The sequence below is a fragment of the Eptatretus burgeri genome, chromosome 15, assembly GCF_056783735.1.
Source record: "Eptatretus burgeri isolate ZD-2024b chromosome 15, Ebu_testis_v1, whole genome shotgun sequence".
In the NCBI taxonomy this organism is placed as follows: Eukaryota; Metazoa; Chordata; class Myxini; order Myxiniformes; family Myxinidae; genus Eptatretus; species Eptatretus burgeri.
In genome coordinates, this window is record NC_140975.1 from 1,241,113 (window position 1) to 1,259,633 (window position 18,521).

Consider the following 18,521-nt stretch of genomic DNA (forward strand, 5'->3'; position numbering starts at 1 on the left):
CACACACACACACACACACACACACACACACACACACACACACACACACACACACACACACACACATACACACACACACGCATACACACACACACATACACACACACGCACACACATACACGCACACACATACACACACACGCACACACATGCACACACACACACATTCACATGCACACACATGCACACACATGCACACACATGCACACACACGCACACACATGCACACTTACACACACACACATTCACATGCACACATGCACACACACATGCACACACACACATGCACACACACACATGCACGCACACACACGCACACACGCACACACGCATGCACACACACACATGCACACACACACATGCACACACACATGCACACACACATGCACACACACATGCACACACACATGCACACACACATGCACACACACATGCACACACACATGCACGCACACACACATACACACATACACATACACACATACACACATACACACATACACACATACACACACACACACACACACACACACACACACACACACATACACACACACACACACCTGGGCTTGCAGCCTGATACTTTCCATGCATACTAAGAAAACTCCAAGGAAGTGCAAGAGTGAAAATTGTGTTTTGATTAATTAAAACACTCCTTTTAAAGATAATTAACGGCATTATTTAATTATATCCTTCATCAGGCAATCCTCGGCAATCTCGCTGTCTGGGGTCTTATCATGTTTCCTGGGTAACCTCGCTGGCGTCTGAAGCCGCCATGTTTTTTGGCCTGCTCGACCATGCTTTGACTTGGAACAGGCCGCTATGATTTAACGATAGTTTGTTTTTTTTTTGTTTTTTTCTTCTCACTTTCTTCACTCATATTAACGAATGCCTGCACATCACAGCTATGAATCACTGGGTACATTGCAATGCTTATAAACGCCTGGAGAAGCCAGCGTTCGTGGCTTTATTTCATTTGCTCACATGCCATAACCTCGAGAATCTCTTAAACTAACCAGTATTACAAAATGTCAGCTCCAGATGTGAAAGTATCAGCAGTTCCAACTCTTAAAAAAAAATGTTGATTTGTCCAATTCGGACATTGCACGGGTGTTTCCGGGTGTATCGTTGTGTCGACGACAATTGGTAATCGCTTGCCAAGCCAAGCGTTCCGTTGGAGTGCTCGAGTGCTTAAGCCACTTACCGAGCTGTACAGTGCAGTTCATGTCCTGATAAGGATGTACAGTCGACAGTTACTTCAAGGTAGAGGTACGTTTCCAGCACACACGGACGTGGTAAGTATGGGTAGATTTGGATCTGTATGGACTCTCCACAGGTGTGTGGACATGCCATGCCTGTGACTGGTGCCGTGGTGGCAAAGTTTCTTCCCGTATCTTTTGGAGGTTCTATCAGGTTTTTCTTTGTCCTCGCGACTGTTTCTAAAGCATTTGGTTATCGGATTTGTTTTTCAAAGGTTATATGCTTCTCTTTGAGAATTTCCAAGGAAAATACATTTGATAAAACTGATTTCTGAGCCATTTGCCGTATTCACGTATTTTCTAAATTACCGAGCCAAATTTTTTTCCCACCCGTCACACGCAGCTGTTTATAAAGAGTAAGGTTTGTAAACATCTCCCTGAAGCATCTATATAAATATGACATTGCTTTTCGGTGAAAGCTACTCTGCTGCTCAAGGTTTCTTGGTGCATACAGTAAGAACTGTAGTTGGTAATCAAACTGACCCCAACCTACTGATTCCTGAAAAATTGCCGATACCAGCCGTGTGTGTGTGTGTGTGTGTGTGTGTGTGTGTGTGTGTGTGTGTGTGTGTGTGTGTGTGTGTGTGTGTGTGTGTGTGTGTGTGTGTGTGTGTGTGTGTGTGTGTGTCATTGATTGGTATCTACATACGTATGTGGATTTCAGAATGTGGAATGGAGTCCTCCCAAAGTAGGCTTGAAGCATCCACATTCATTTCGGTAAGGGGGTCACGATTCATGGACCAAGTTGTGAAGTTTTCTGTTCTCAAAGATTTGTTCTGAGGGCTCTCTTCAGGATCGTCGCTGAGCCCCGGACAGCTTCCAACTGTAGTTCGCTTGTAAGAATATTCCCAGGGATGGTTTTTAGCTCACCTGTAAAGTAGCTCCGGGGAGTTTATGGGATGGTGTGCCGTCCATCCACAAATACTTGCAACTTCTTCTCAGAAACTACACATACAATTTCAATGAAATTTGACCACAACCTTCATCACTCATAATGGCAAAAAACGGGGTCTGAAGTGGTTTTCAGGGGGCGTGGGGAGGCAGTGGTTTGGTTTGCCTCCCCAAAGAGGTATTTGCTTTTGTCTCAAACGATACACACAATTCCGATGAAACTTGACCACCATCTTCACCACCCATGATGTACTAAAGTTTGTTCATGACATTAAAAAAATTTGGGGTCTAAGGTGTTCTCTGGGGGTGGGGGGGGTTCCCCCCCCCAAATTTGCTTTCTTTTCTGAAACCACACACACAATTTTAATGAAACTTGACCACAACGTTCATCACCCGTGATGTACCAAGGTTTGTTGATGGCATGAAAAAAAAAATCCATCGGTATTTACTTTCTTCTCCATTATATATTTTGTGGGTCATCCATGCCTACCAGTGGTTACCTGGTTATCTTAGCCAGCCACCACTATGTGAGTGCCCAGGGGTACTGCCTCTATGTTTCATATCTCTGTGAGGTTCTTTGTCATCATTCCTGTTGGTGCAGCTATAACTGGTACAACTTTGGCATTCTTCAGCTTCCAGGATCTTCTCACTTCATTCTTGAGGTCTTGGTGTTTGGACATTTTCTTGATTTCTGTGTCGTTTAATCCAAAATCACTGCTATTGACACCTCAAGTAATGCCTTCTTCTCTTTTTTTTTTTGTACCTAAGTATGATATCTGGTCGCAACGCTTTGTTTTCGATGTTCACGCTCGATGGGATCATTAGGTCATGTTTTCAGTGATTACTTTTGATTAATTTTCCCACAAATTTTCTGGAACTGGGACATCAAAGTTTTGCAGATGTGCCAGCGGATTACTTTATGAACTCTGTTGTGTCGTTGTGTGTACAGCTGTTCTGACATGAGTTTGTTTTTGTATGTGTGTGTTCGGGTATTTATAAGCATAACATATCATTCTCTTCACGAACCCCACCTCCACCTCTCCTTTTTCTCTCTTCTTCTCTTCCTCACCAACCAATCGGTTAACTCGTTCGAATAATGGTGAGTTTGAAGTATGTTTCCGAAATATACGAAGGTTTGAATAATGGAATATAAAAAAATAATAAAATCGTATTGGTAACAACACCCTGTAGCCAGGATATTGTGGCTCGGTTCAGTAATTGTAACACTCAAATGTGATTATATCGTGTAATCTCTGCTCTGGTAAGTCGTCATAATTTACTGGCCGTTGTGCAGGTGAGTTACCTGTGGTACATGAAGTGCTGCGAGATGCGTGCAGTTTGTGTCAGAGGTTGCCCGTCCTCAACACGTCACGCTTCCAGGCAGACTTCTACGAGGTAATCGCTGAGCAATTACTTTGTATGTCTTTAGTTTTTTTTTTCATATACAGATGCAGCAAGTTGTTGTTTCACTTGGTCCTGTTGTTTCTCCGCCTTGGTGAGGCTGCATTAAAATTGCTCGAATTTTACCATTAAAGTTGTGTAATATGTGTATCGATGTCCGAAATTTTGACGATTTCACGTTTCTGAAAAATGGCATCTTTCCACCGAGTGCAACACTGCTTTTGATTGTCGATGAACCCTCTCGGTGTGATTGTGGAAAATGCGAATGACATCCCCTGCACTAACTCAAACCTACCAAACGCTTGGTGTGTACCGTTCCAGCAATGTAACGACGTGGCACTCATGGCATACCTCGGCGCGATCACCAAGAGTTGCAACTCGATGAACCAGTTTGTTAACAAATTCAACACTCTGTACGACCGCCAAGGTCTTGGCCGTCGCATGCGTGGCCTGTTCTTCTGAGGATGAGCCAGCCTACCTTTCGGCCTTCACCGTCCGATACATTTGATGTCAGCGCGCTGCTTTGGTAACACTTTTGTGTCGAGAAAGTCAGTAAAAACTCAAGTCAAGATGTTTGCTCAAAGTTGACCTGTTTGTTTGCAGAACGTTGAATGTAAATATTGTAAACAAATCCTGGCAAGGAAGTTATGATCATGCACAATTAAAGCAAATATCTGATGTTGCTGTGTTTACTGGTCATTTCGTGTGAAATATATGATTTGATCTCCAACTTGCTCTCCACCGCCTCTTCATTTCTGTTTTAATCTCCAATTTAACTTCCCAGCAAAAGTCAAAATTCCAATGCAGACTTCTCGTTTGAATGGACTTCATACTCCCCCGAATGCCTGCTTGAACTCACGGATACTTTGTGAGTCACTGGAGCTCGAGTGGTGCTTGTATGTACGTACCACGTGAGGGGCATTCCATGTCAAGTGTACACACCCTCCCGACACTAATACCTCATTTTCTCCCCATATGTTGGTCATTTATTCACTTGGGTGAAAAAACTCAAAATACCAACTTTTAGACCTGTGGGCCCATCGGGGCCCATTTTAGGGGCCCCCCAAATTTGGGTGCCCCCTGCTGCCCCAGAATCTTCCAGAGGCCATATCACAGGTTGTAGTGGTCCGATTTGGCTGATCTTGGTTTCAAAATGCTCGTAAAAGCGAGATCTTTCGAATCGCGTAAAGTAAAATAACTCAAACAGTAATTCAAAAAGTTATACTTTGGGGGCCTTTGACCTTGGGCCCCCGCTCCCCAGCCAAACCGATGGTCCCGATTTTTTTTTTTTTTTATTTTTTTTTTTTTTTGTGAGAATACCCCTTCATATACTCCAACATCTCAGCATAAATGCAAAATGGGATCTCAATGGGTTCAAGTGTGATGATGGTTTTATTGTTCGGGGACTCGGGTGCTGGACACACAATACATAGCACAATATTTGAACACAAGATTTCCAATACACCATATCAGTATATTGTACATACATTTTCCACATGCACGTGCATAAACTGGAAGCGATACTAGTATGAGTAAAAGTTTTTCTGAGCATATTATAGTCAAGATTTTTTGCCAACCAATGTTTTATTTGACAGCTGTGTTTCTTTTTTCCTGATTGTGTAGGTTCTACCTTTAGCAGTTTTTGGTTCTATGGAAAGAAGTATATCAGAAATGTCTAAAATGCAGTGATCTTCAATGTCAGGAAAAGAGAAACTATTTGCAGGCCCGTTTGTATGAAGAAACTTCACTTTCACTTCATGAGTGTCCTGAAAGGCTTCCATGATGCAGGCAAGCCACCATTTTCCATCATAGTGCACTGTGACATAACCTGAGAGTTTCCCGTTAAAAGTTGGTGTAGATTTTGAAATAGCTGACTCGATACGGTGTTCCTCGCTAAGGCTGAATTCGCGTACTTGAAGAGCAGTTTCAGAAATAGGGATGAAAGCATGAAGTTTTTGAGTTCCCGCTATGGTTTTGGCCGTTTTTATCCTTACTTCCAGATTTCGTTCTTCCTCGTCATACGCCTCTTGGATCCCGTAACCGAACTTCATTTCATTCAAACCATTTTCAGCAAAGGCGAAAAGATCTTTTGGAGAAATAATTTGACTGTCGTGAGGTCTACCCAGGCTCTCACGTGTTGCTTCTCGTTTGACTGTACCTCCCATGCCATCTGAAGGGCCCTTGCCATGACTTGTGGCAAAAAAATGCCATTCTGCATCAATACCATACTCTGATTTGTGACGACATAGGTTTATGAAGGCTTTGCAATTCTTATAATGGCCAGCACAACCGTCTGAGACATAGTAAAGTTTCTTTACATTTCCAAAGCTAGATGTCAAGTGTTCAATGAACATTCTTTGGAAGAGGTGGACTGAGACAACGTCGTGAGTATTGCATTCTGATATAATCGTGAACGAATCGTGGTTTAATTTGCCATCGTCCGATTTGAAATAGAAAACCCAGGGGTGAATTGTCGCTTGAGAGCATTTCCAATGGAATCCTTTGGCCGAATCCTGTATGACAAACGAATAGTTCTCTGAGAAGTCTCCAATAATGACAAATTCTCCTTCACCGATTTCGTCTTTCTTATTTTTCAGAAACTGCGATTGGGCCTTGGCAATGAAGTCGTGTCTCACTAATTTCACCGCGCATTCACAGAATTGATTAATGAATTCTTCCAAAGGCAGGACCATGGAGCTCAGTTCAGATCTGTCGGTGGATGTCTACCGTTTAAACTGATTTTCATCAATATCCTCGAGTTCATAAGCACTCAGTAGATCGGTTTTGAAGTCTTTAATTGATGGGCAACTTTCACAAGTTCTGAAATAACATGCCGGTTGTGCTGGGTTACAAACTATGCGTGCTATCACATGATGATAGCTTGGAAGTTCGGCTATCTGTGGCATTTTGGAACCAAACATCATGAGTTTCACATTTTGATGTATCCTACACGCACATACACTGTGTGTACCGCCTGAACCGGCCAGGACACACTCCGAGGGACGGAGCATGGCGAACTTCGCGAATCCAACTTTCAAGCCAGGGTTCTTCTCTTTGAATTTCTGAAACAGTTCCTTGAGATTGTTTAGTACCAGGTGCTTTTGAATTTTGTATTTTCCATGTTCATTCCTGACCACCACACAGTCCTTTTTTCCCGGCATTATTCGGCTGACTTCATCATTTCGGTAAAATTTGGTTACGGCGGATTTCACTTCGTCAGGCAATATTTTACCCTGTTTGGGATTTGGAGACGATAGCTCATACCATTTTCTTTCTCTAAATTTTTGGCTTGCACAGCCATTCTTTGGGAGCAACTGAATTCACTCATCATCCCTCTGATGCTCATATTCCGAGCAAATATCGTCAGTATACGTATTTGCTCTGAATGGCTCGAAACAACGTATTTTTCTTTCAGGCTTTTGATCACCTCTGGCATGCAGTTTTCATCACATTTTGACGCTGTATTTTGTGTTTTCTCTGCAGTACTTGGTCCAGCAACTCGTTCTAATTTCTTTCGCACAGAATCTTCCACTTTACTTCGCTTTTCAGGAACGTACCCTGGGTTCCTTTCCGCCTTTCGTTTGTCGAATGGGCTTTTGCCGATCATCGATAACGACTGGTTTAATAGGTCAACTTCTGCTTCTCGCTCAAAAACCTCCTCATCCTCATCTGTCAAAATAGATTCTGCAATGCCTTCGATAGTACCTTCTGATGATAATTTCGAACTGGTTGAAGATGATTCTTCAATACGCTCTGGTGACAACTGAGAAAGTTTTTTTTCTGCACGAAGTTCAAGGTCTGTCATCTTTTTTTCACCTTTGAAGAAAATTTCATCAACATATCATTTGACACATTGCGAAGATCTTTTCGTTGTTTCGTTTTATGGCAGCTGAACGGATCGCGACAGTATTTTCGGAACTCCTTTCGATCTTCAGTCGCCATGCTTACTGCAAAATATTCAAAAACTGAGATTATCCCATTTATAACTTAATTCGATGATTGTTGTACAAAAATGTACACTTAAAAATCAATAGACGCAATAGGCAGAATAATTTTTCACAAATGATGCAATATATATATATATATATATATATATATATATATATATATATATATATATATATATATATATATATATATATATATATATATATAGTCCAGATATGATGATTGTCAATTTCAGACATAAAGTCGCCTGCCAGCAGGTGACGTCATTGGAACGATGACGGCAAACGTCGCCAAATGTCGAATCAAGAATTAGTAATATGTGGACCCCGAACAATAAAACCATCATCACACTTGAACCCATTGAGATCTCATTTTCATTTATGCTGAGGTGTTGGAGTATATGAAGGGGTATTCTCACACGAAAAAAAATCGGGATCATCGGTTTGGTCAACGGGTCAACGGCCCAAGGTCAACGGGCCCCCAAAGTATAACTTTTTGAATGACTGTTTCGGAGTGATTTTACTTTACGCGATTCGAAAGATCTCGCTTTTACGAGCATTTTGATTCCAAGATCATCCAAATCGGACCACTACAACCTGTGATATGGCCACTGGAAGATTGTGGGTCAACCGGGGGTGCCCAAATTTAGGGGGGGCCCTAAAATGGGCCCCGATGGGCCCCCAGGTCTTAAAATTGACACATAATGTTTTACCGTGGATACAAACACTTGCACAAAAAAAGAGTGAAATATAAGACGATGTGTCAAAATTTCGCTGAAAAATGTGTACACTTGACATGGAACGCCCCGTGAGCCATGCTCAACTCGGCTGTCTTTATGAAACGGACTCCCCTTTCCTCCCTGAGCTGGCACTGAAACTCGTTTTGATCTTGTTCTGTTTTTGATGTGCTCATCTGTCAATAATTGTGCTTGTTCATTCATGTAAATGCATAATGGAGCTTTCCTCCAATTTTGAACCAAACTCTGAGGGTTGACTCTCATCATGGCATCTTTGTAAAGCAAGGACAGAGCAGATAGGATCTCAGGTAAACGTGACTTTTTGTGTCACTGCAGTGTCACTTGAGATATGTTTAAAATAAGATTGTGTTCCAAAATTGCCGGTGAACAAAATGCGGAATGTGATGAAGAATTGTATTTGGTAGAGCAAGGTGAACAGCAGATCCAAAGTGATGTGATGAGTTTATATCGGGGGAAATTAATGAAGGATTATCCCAGGAATTGCGAGCTCAAGATGTAAAATACATGGTTGGTGGTGGTGGTGGTGGTGGTGGAGGAGGAGGTGGCGGCAGCGGCAGCCAGGCAATGAGGACACTGCATTCACATCCCAGAGATTACGGGTTCAAATCTTTTAATTCAGTTTGGATTCAAAGCTTCTGAAAAGTGAGCTCTTATCAGAAGAATTACCTATGTCGGTGTTGGATTGTCTTTCAAATAAAAACGGATTGAAAAGGAAACCAGCTGGCTCACTAATGGCCTTCCAGGAAGTAGTAATCATGCACACTGGTGGATTCTTCATATGTTGTGGGCAGATTTTGGATGGGGTACCTCCTTTGCATTATGATGTAGAGAGAAGTGAACCGCACGTCTCCACCTGAACGATGTGGAGAGGAGTGAAACACGCGTCTCCATCTGAATGATGTGGAGAGGAGTGAAACACACGTCTCCATCTGAATGATGTGGAGAGGAGTGAAACACACGTTTCCACCTGAACGATGTAGAGAGGAGTGAACCGCACGTCTCCACCTGAACGATGGAGAGAGGAGTGAACCACACATCTCCAACTGAACGATGTAGAGAGGAGTGAACCACACGTCTCCACCTGAACGATGTAGAGAGGAGTGAACCACACGTCTCCACCTGAATGATGTAGAGAGGATTGAACCACACGTCTCCAACTGAATGATGTGGAGAGGAGTGAAACACGCGTCTCCATCTGAATGATGTGGAGAGGAGTGAAACACACGTCTCCATCTGAATGATGTGGAGAGGAGTGAAACACACGTTTCCACCTGAACGATGTAGAGAGGAGTGAACCGCACGTCTCCACCTGAACGATGGAGAGAGGAGTGAACCACACATCTCCAACTGAACGATGTAGAGAGGAGTGAACCACACGTCTCCACCTGAACGATGTGGAGAGGAGTGAAACACACGTCTCCACCTGAATGATGTAGAGAGGAGTGAGCCACACGTTTCCACCTGAACGATGTAGAGAGGAGTGAAACACGCGTCTCCATCTGAATGATGTGGAGAGGAGTGAAACACACGTCTCCAACTGAACGATGTAGAGAGGAGTGAAACACACGTCTCCAACTGAACGATGTAGAGAGGAGTGAACCGCACGTCTCCACCTGAACGATGTAGAGAGGAGTGAACCGCACGTCTCCACCTGAACGATGTAGAGAGGAGTGAACCACACATCTCCAACTGAACGATGTAGAGAGGAGTGAAACACACGTCTCCAACTGAACGATGTAGAGAGGAGTGAACCGCACGTCTCCACCTGAACGATGTAGAGAGGAGTGAACCGCACGTCTCCACCTGAACGATGTAGAGAGGAGTGAACCACACATCTCCAACTGAACGATGTAGAGAGGAGTGAACCACACGTCTCCAACTGAACGATGTAGAGAGGAGTGAACCACACGTCTCCACCTGAATGATGTAGAGAGGAGTGAACCACACATCTCCAACTGAACGATGTAGAGAGGAGTGAACCACACGTCTCCACCTGAACGATGTGGAGAGGAGTGAAACACACGTCTCCACCTGAATGATGTAGAGAGGAGTGAGCCACACGTTTCCACCTGAACGATGTAGAGAGGAGTGAAACACGCGTCTCCATCTGAATGATGTGGAGAGGAGTGAAACACACGTCTCCAACTGAACGATGTAGAGAGGAGTGAAACACACGTCTCCATCTGAATGATGTGGAGAGGAGTGAACCGCACGTCTCCACCTGAACGATGTAGAGAGGAGTGAACCACACATCTCCAACTGAATGATGTAGAGAGGAGTGAACCACACGTCTCCACCTGAATGATGTAGAGAGGAGTGAACCACACATCTCCAACTGAACGATGTAGAGAGGAGTGAACCACACGTCTCCACCTGAACGATGTGGAGAGGAGTGAAACACACGTCTCCACCTGAATGATGTAGAGAGGAGTGAGCCACACGTTTCCACCTGAACGATGTAGAGAGGAGTGAAACACGCGTCTCCATCTGAATGATGTGGAGAGGAGTGCAACACACGTCTCCAACTGAACGATGTAGAGAGGAGTGAAACACACGTCTCCAACTGAACGATGTAGAGAGGAGTGAACCGCACGTCTCCACCTGAACGATGTAGAGAGGAGTGAACCGCACGTCTCCACCTGAACGATGTAGAGAGGAGTGAACCACACGTCTCCAACTGAACGATGTAGAGAGGAGTGAACCACACGTCTCCACCTGAACGATGTAGAGAGGAGTGAACCACACGTCTCCACCTGAACGATGTAGAGAGGAGTGAACCGCACGTCTCCACCTGAACGATGTAGAGAGAGATAAGTGAAACACACGTTTCCACCTGAACGATGTAGAGAGGAGTGAACCACACGTCTCCACCTGAACGATGTAGAGAGGAGTGAACCACACGTCTCCACCTGAACGATGTAGAGAGGAGTGAACCACATGTCTCCAACTGAATGATGTAGAGAGGAGTGAACCGCACGTCTCCACCTGAACGATGTAGAGAGGAGTGAACCGCACGTCTCCACCTGAATGATGTAGAGAGGAGTGAACCACACGTTTCCACCTGAACGATGTAGAGAGGAGTGAAACACGCGTCTCCATCTGAACGATGTGGAGAGGAGTGAAACACACGTCTCCAACTGAACGATGTAGAGAGGAGTGAAACACACGTCTCCAACTGAACGATGTAGAGAGGAGTGAAACACACGTCTCCAACTGAACGATGTAGAGAGGAGTGAAACACACGTCTCCAACTGAACGATGTAGAGAGGAGTGAACCGCACGTCTCCAACTGAACGATGTAGAGAGGAGTGAACCACACGTCTCCACCTGAACGATGTAGAGAGGAGTGAACCACACGTCTCCACCTGAACGATGTAGAGAGGAGTGAACCACACGTCTCCACCTGAACGATGTAGAGAGGAGTGAACCACACGTCTCCACCTGAATGATGTAGAGAGGAGTGAACCACACGTCTCCACCTGAACGATGTGGAGAGGAGTGAACCACACGTCTCCACCTGAACGATGTGGAGAGGAGTGAACCACACGTCTCCACCTGAACGATGTGGAGAGGAGTGAAACACACGTCTCCAACTGAACGATGTAGAGAGGAGTGAAACACACGTCTCCAACTGAACGATGTAGAGAGGAGTGAACCGCACGTCTCCAACTGAACGATGTAGAGAGGAGTGAACCACACGTCTCCACCTGAACGATGTAGAGAGGAGTGAACCACACGTCTCCACCTGAACGAAGTAGAGAGGAGTGAACCACACGTCTCCACCTGAACGATGTAGAGAGGAGTGAACCACACGTCTCCACCTGAACGATGTAGAGAGGAGTGAAACACACGTCTCCACCTGAATGATGTAGAGAGGAGTGAGCCACACGTTTCCACCTGAACGATGTAGAGAGGAGTGAACCACACGTTTCCACCTGAACGATGTAGAGAGGAGTGAACCACACGTCTCCACCTGAACGATGTAGAGAGGAGTGAACTGTGGATGGGTTTTCTGTTTGTGGGAGATTAGTGTGCTGTGGTTGTGTGTGGTTGTGTGTGTGTGTGTGTGTGTGTGTGTGTGTGTGTGTGTGTGTGTGTGTGTGTGTGTGTGTTGTTCGTAGTTTGTTGTGGGAGATGAGTGTGCTGTGGTTGTGTGTGTTTGTGTGTGTGTGTGCTGTTCGTAGTTTGTTGTGGAAGGTGAGTGTGCTGTGGTTGTGTGTGTGTGTGCTGTTCGTAGTTTGTTGTGTGTGTGTGTGTGTGTGTGTGTGTGTGTGTGTGTGTGTGTGTGTGTGTGTGTGTGTGTGCGTGTGTGTGTGTGCGTGTGTGCTGTTCGTAGTTTGTTGTGGGTTTGTGTGTGTGTGTGTGTGTGTGTGTGTGTGTGTGTGTGTGTGTGTGTGTGTGTGTGTGGGCTGTTCGTAGTTTGTTGTGGTTGTGTGTGTATGTGTGTGTGTGTGTGTGTGTGCTGTTCGCAGTTTGTGGGTTTGTGTTTGTGGGTGTGTGTGTGTGTGTGTGTGTGTGTGTGTGTGTGTGTGTGTGTGTGTGTGTGTGTGTGTGTGCTGTTCGTAGTTTGTTGTGGTTGTGTGTGTGTGTGTGTGTGTGTGTGTGTGTGTGTGTGTGTGTGCTGTTCGTAGTTTGTTGTGGTTGTGTGTGTATGTGTGTGTGTGTGTGTGTGTGTGTGTGTGTGTGTGTGTGTGTGTGTGCGCTGTTTGTAGTTTGTTGTGGAGGGTGAGTGTGTTGGTTTCGTGGAAGGTGAGTGTGCTCGTGATGTTCTCAGGTTCCCCTTGGAGTGTGTTACCCTCGTGGTGCTGGCTGGTACTGTGAACCCTCCGCCCCTCCTTGCTGTGGTGGTACGGGGTGCCTCGTCGCATCTCTCACGTGAGTACGAGCTCTCTCCTCGGTATTTCATTCGTTTTTAAATGTCCACATTGGAAGATTTATTACTCCTCCCCTTTTAATTTGTGTTGAAATCTGTTTTCAGTGAGTGAGCGGTGTGGTGGACGGCAGTACGATTGGTGGTTTAATTCGGCGGCATTTCCCTTTTCGAATGAGTTCTCTGACCCGATTGTAACTGCGAACACGAGAGATTTGAAACACACGTGATGATATTTGTATGAAACCGAGGCGGGTTTGAGGAGAAAAAAAAATACAAACCCTTCATCTTGGTGATGTATGTTTAATGGACCGACACTCACAATGAGTAGTATTACATGTGATCGGTTGGTTACGTGTAAATGTTGTCGGACGGACTGAAATATAAAAAGATGAGGAAGATGACGGCATTGAAAGACGAAGAGAAATTAAATATATCGGCCCCGGTTGAACGTAACATCATATTATGGGAAGAAATTATCAATTAATATAAATTTAAAGAGGAGGAAGAAGAAGCCGCCTCCACGTCTCGCCGCCCGTTGTGCAGAGGAACATTTGAAATCGAGGAGGAAGAAGAGTTCGTTCATGGAGGTTCCACCGGCAGAGCTTTGTGACAGTCTTCTTACTTGGGTTTGTTCACATTTTGTTCTTCATGTCGGCGCTCTTCGAGTCGAGTGGTGTGTGTGCTGTGCGTGCGGCGGACTTTATGTTGGCCATGACGCCTTCCTAAAGAGGCCTACTCACGATGTGGCACCTCGGTTCGGGATGGATAACGGGTCCGGGTCCGAGTCCGAGTGCACGCGACACTGGCTTGAGGTCCAGTGAGAAAGGCTGCGTACTCTCTAATGCTGCACCTCCCTATATAAAACCTGCAGTGTTGAATTTTGTAAACTCACTGGGTTCCTCCAGCACGGAGCGGAGGTCGGACCAGCCGTGTTGGGTTTTTTCTGTGATTTTTGACGCGTTATTCGTCCCTTACTGGTTTCACCTGAGGAGACTGTTCACGGCGTTTCATCAATCTTTTCACACAGTTTTGCTCTTTTTAAACTGAGAAAATATATTATACACAAGCAAACACCACTCGTCGCTTCACCAATGGGAATACTAAGGAAAAAAGGGGGGGGAGGTGGAGGAGTTGTGGGATGGGGGAGAGAGAGGAAGGGGGGTGGAGGAGATGGGGGAGGGGGAGGTGGAGGAGTTGGGGGATGGGGGAGAGAGAGGAAGGGGCGAAGGGGGTGGAGGGGGAGGGGGTGGAGGAGATGGGGGAGGTGGAGGAGATGGGGGAGGTGGAGGAGATGGGGGAGAGAGAGGAAGGGGGAGGGAGGTAGAGGAAGGGGGTGGAGGAGTTGGGGGATGGGGGTGGAGGAGTTGGGGGATGGGGGTGGAGGAGTTGGGGAGGTAGAGGAAGGGCGGGTGGAGGAGTTGGGGGATGGGGAAGGTGGAGGAGTTGGGGGATGGGGGAGGTAGAGGAAGGGGGAGGGAGGTAGAGGAAGGGGGGTGGAGGAGTTGGGGGATGGGGGTGGAGGAGTTGGGGAGGTAGAGGAAGGGGGTGGAGGAGTTGGGGGATGGGGAAGGTGGAGGAGTTGGGGGATGGGGAAGGTGGAGGAGTTGGGGGATGGGGAAGGTGGAGGAGTTGGGGGATGGGGAAGGTGGAGGAGTTGGGGGATGGGGAAGGTGGAGGAGTTGGGGGATGGGGAAGGTGGAGGAGTTGGGGGATGGGGAAGGTGGAGGAGTTGGGGGATGGGGAAGGTGGAGGAGTTGGGGGATGGGGAAGGTGGAGGAGTTGGGGGATGGGGAAGGTGGAGGAGTTGGGGGATGGGGAAGGTGGAGGAGTTGGGGGATGGGGAAGGTGGAGGAGTTGGGGGATGGGGAAGGTGGAGGAGTTGGGGGATGGGGAAGGTGGAGGAGTTGGGGGATGGGGAAGGTGGAGGAGTTGGGGGATGGGGAAGGTGGAGGAGTTGGGGGATGGGGAAGGTGGAGGAGTTGGGGGATGGGGAAGGTGGAGGAGTTGGGGGATGGGGAAGGTGGAGGAGTTGGGGGATGGGGAAGGTGGAGGAGTTGGGGGATGGGGAAGGTGGAGGAGTTGGGGGATGGGGAAGGTGGAGGAGTTGGGGGATGGGGAAGGTGGAGGAGTTGGGGGATGGGGGAGGTGGAGGAGTTGGGGGATGGGGGAGGTGGAGGAGATGGGGGAGGTTGAGGAAGGGGGTGGAGGAGTTGGGGGAGGGGGAGGTGGAGGAGCTGCAGGATGGGGGAGGTAGAGGAAAGGGGGTGGGGGAGGGGGAGTTGGAGGAGTTGGGAGATGGGGAGGTAGAGGAAGGGGGTGGAGGAGTCGGGGGGAGGGGAGAGAGAGAGAGGGGGGAGGTGGAGGAGTTGGGGGATGGGGGAGAGAGAGACAGAGACAGAGAGAGGGGGAGGTGGAGGAGTTGGGGGATGGGGGAGAGAGCGAGAGAGAAGTGGGGAGGTGGAGGAGTTGGGGAATGGGGGAGAGAGAGAGAGAGGGGGGGGGAAGGGAAGACAGTATGAGGTGAGAAAACGGGAAGGCTGATTGGTGGATTGTTAATTACAATTCGTACTGTCTCATCAAAATGATTCATAGAATAACAATGAAGATGGAAACAAAACAATGTCTCAAATCTATTTTGTACCGGTTATACGATAAACGTGGCCTAGACATGTCCGGAAACAGACAAACACTGCCTGGATCCATCTGGGGGCAAATACCGTATACACGCACACGTACATGTACACGCACACGTACACGCACACGTACACGCACACGTACACGCACACGTACACGCACACGTACACGCACACGTACACGCACACGTACATGTACACGTACACGTCCACACACACACACTGGACGACAACCTACCTGGCACCGAAACCACCCCGAAGTCCGTTTCCATCTTCGACAAATAACTTTATTTTCAGTGTATATTTTCCCTTCCGACATCTGCAGGGAATCTATACATTTTGAATCCGTTCTCTGATCGATTAGTGCATCTGTGGCTCGGCAGCGTCCTGTCATGTGAATAAGAATACTGAGCTATCGATGGATACAAAATGGTGCCCATGAACCACGTGAGCAGAAATTTCCAGGATGTGCCAGGTTGCTGCTCATAGAATATAGGGACTCCAGGAGATCCGAGAGGTCGGGGTTGGATTGGAGGTGGTGGTGGTGGTAGTGGTGGTGGTGATCTCGCATGTGGTTGTACGTGGGCGGGTGTGGTTGTGGTGTGGGGGCCCCGGGATTGGGATTGGCTGTTGGATTTGAAAATACCCATCCCAAGACCTGTGCATTTAGTTGATTCTGTGGGAGTAAAACGGTGCAGAGTTGGGGGGGGGGGGTAAGTCAGTAGTTGTGAATGAATTGATGAATGACAAGTTCGATGGTGTGAAAGTGGGGAAAAAATACGGTTACCAAGTAAGCTCGGGGTTGTGAAGGAATTACGGATGAATGACAATATATTTTTCTTTCTATATATTTTTCCCCAGCTGAGAACATTCCCAGTTGAGAAAAGCTGGGAGAATGCAATGGAACTGAGAGATGGTGTCATTTTGGCTCAAGTCCTTCAACAAATGTACTCGTTCTTTACCTTAAACTCATTCAGTATTCACACTTTCTCTCGATCGCTCTTTGTGAGATTGTTTGCCCTGAACTCATTCATCTGTGTCGTTCTTTTTGCTAATTTGAGATGCTACTTCATTCATTGTTGACCGCATGGTTACCCTGCCATGGCTGTGTTCTACACTTCATGAGTCTCTGTTCAAATCGGCTTGATGTGCGTGAAACCGTGTCCTTTTTCGTCGTTTCATTGCGGAAGGTTGGTGTGTTCGTGAGGCTTTTACCGTGGTACATTGATCCTGATATTGTGTTGATTGCACCTGCTGAGGGATGCTGTGTGCGTGGTGTAGAGATCCCGTGTGGTTTGATGGTACCTGGATGGCCAGGATTCGTGGTGACACTGGAGACAACTGGAGGCTCAAGGTAAATTAGACTTACCTTGTTTATTTTTGTTTGGGCTGCTTCCAGGCCTCGTTTAGTTTTTTTTTAACTTTCCTCAAAGGAAATATTCATTTACTTCATTTATCGTGAACGTACTTCGTTTATTTTTATCTGAGCTCTTTTCACACAATTTCTTTTCCTTCCACCCTCTGCTGTATCATTACAAACTTTTGACTTCCTTGAATTATATTTTCTCTTGGTAAACTAAATCTGTGATCACATGGTTGTGTAAAGTCTAATAATTGTTCCTCCACTACAAAAGGTGGACAGAGGTTGTTTTCACCCCTGTCTGTCTGTCTGTCTGTCTGTGAGCTCGATATCTCAAAAAGTTATGGAAGGATTTGGACGAAACTTAGCGGGCAGGTTGGATGTGTGATGAGGACGAATCGATTCCATTTTTGTGAAGATCCAGATCTGAGTTTTTTTTTTTTTCATTCTTTAAGTGATTTTTCACCATTGAGAGATGGGCCCAAAACGATACATAGTATGATACTTCAAAAAGTTGTGGATGTGTTCTGACAAAACGAGGTGGATGAGTTGGGTAGGTGACCAGAACGAGCCGATTCCATTTGGGTTCAGTTCCGGATCCAGATCCAGATCCAGACTATCGGTGGGATACAAAAAAAATAAACCGTTAAGCCTGACAGAGGTATGCACTCTTCCGAGTGCCATTGAAGTTGCTTTTCTTCCTCCTTTTTAATTGCAACATACTTTGGGACATCATACAATCAACTGTGGTATTTGTCTTTTAGGCGAGCAACCTAAAAAAGGTTTACAAAGGAATACTGGACTTCTACCACGAGGTATGTTTGGCACTTGTTAGTATAACATGAGCAAATACAATGTCACTTCACTGATGGGGTTATTAAAGGGGAGTACGGAGTAAGGAGGGCAGAGAGGAGGGAGGGTAGTGAAAGAGGAGGGGTGGGAGGGTTTGGTTAGTGAGAGTTGACTAGGGAGGGTGCAAGGAGGGATGGGGGGAAGGTAGCGTGAGCGGAGGGCAAGGGAAGGCAGCGTGAGCGGAGGGCAAGGGAAGGCAGCGTGAGCGGAGGGCAAGGGAAGGCAGCGTGAGCGGAGGGCAAGGGAAGGCAGCGTGAGCGGAGGGCAAGGGAAGGCAGCGTGAGCGGAGGGCAAGGGAAGGCAGCGTGAGCGGAGGGCAAGGGAAGGCAGCGTGAGCGGAGGGCAAGGGAAGGCAGCGTGAGCGGAGGGCAAGGGAAGGCAGCGTGAGCGGAGGGCAAGGGAAGGCAGCGTGAGCGGAGGGCAAGGGAAGGCAGCGTGAGCGGAGGGCAAGGGAAGGCAGCGTGAGCGGAGGGCAAGGGAAGGCAGCGTGAGCGGAGGGCAAGGGAAGGCAGCGTGAGCGGAGGGCAAGGGAAGGCAGCGTGAGCGG

The 18,521-nt window shown here is 46.8% G+C and overlaps 2 protein-coding genes and 1 pseudogene across 8 annotated transcripts in view; all 3 read left to right on the forward strand.

Annotated features, from left to right (window-relative positions):
- COPS6 (COP9 signalosome subunit 6) overlaps positions 1 to 4,281 on the forward strand; it is a 49,217-nt gene extending 44,936 nt beyond the window's left edge. For all 3 annotated transcript variants that reach the window (XM_085855970.1, XM_085855969.1, XM_085855968.1), the window contains exons 9-10: positions 3,445 to 3,545; positions 3,873 to 4,281. In XM_085855970.1, coding sequence (XP_085712096.1) covers positions 3,445 to 3,545; positions 3,873 to 4,013 — 242 coding nt within the window. In that variant the 3' untranslated portion in view covers positions 4,014 to 4,281. The remainder of the gene's footprint in view (positions 1 to 3,444; positions 3,546 to 3,872) is intronic.
- A 4,643-nt stretch (positions 4,282 to 8,924) lies between these two features.
- On the forward strand, positions 8,925 to 13,356 carry LOC147011297 (uncharacterized; annotated as a pseudogene).
- The window catches only part of LOC147011298 (protein Hook homolog 3-like), a 77,806-nt gene continuing 72,336 nt past the window's right edge, over positions 13,052 to 18,521 (forward strand). The window contains exons 1-4 of one of the 5 annotated variants that reach the window (XM_085855964.1): positions 13,052 to 13,131; positions 16,624 to 16,709; positions 17,044 to 17,116; positions 17,887 to 17,937. In XM_085855964.1, the coding sequence (XP_085712090.1) occupies positions 16,663 to 16,709; positions 17,044 to 17,116; positions 17,887 to 17,937 (171 nt within the window). In that variant the 5' untranslated portion in view covers positions 13,052 to 13,131; positions 16,624 to 16,662. Of the gene's footprint in view, positions 13,132 to 13,505; positions 13,756 to 16,623; positions 16,953 to 17,043; positions 17,117 to 17,886; positions 17,938 to 18,521 lie in introns of those variants that run through there. The other 4 variants (XM_085855966.1, XM_085855962.1, XM_085855967.1 and 1 more) reach the window with 4 other exon arrangements.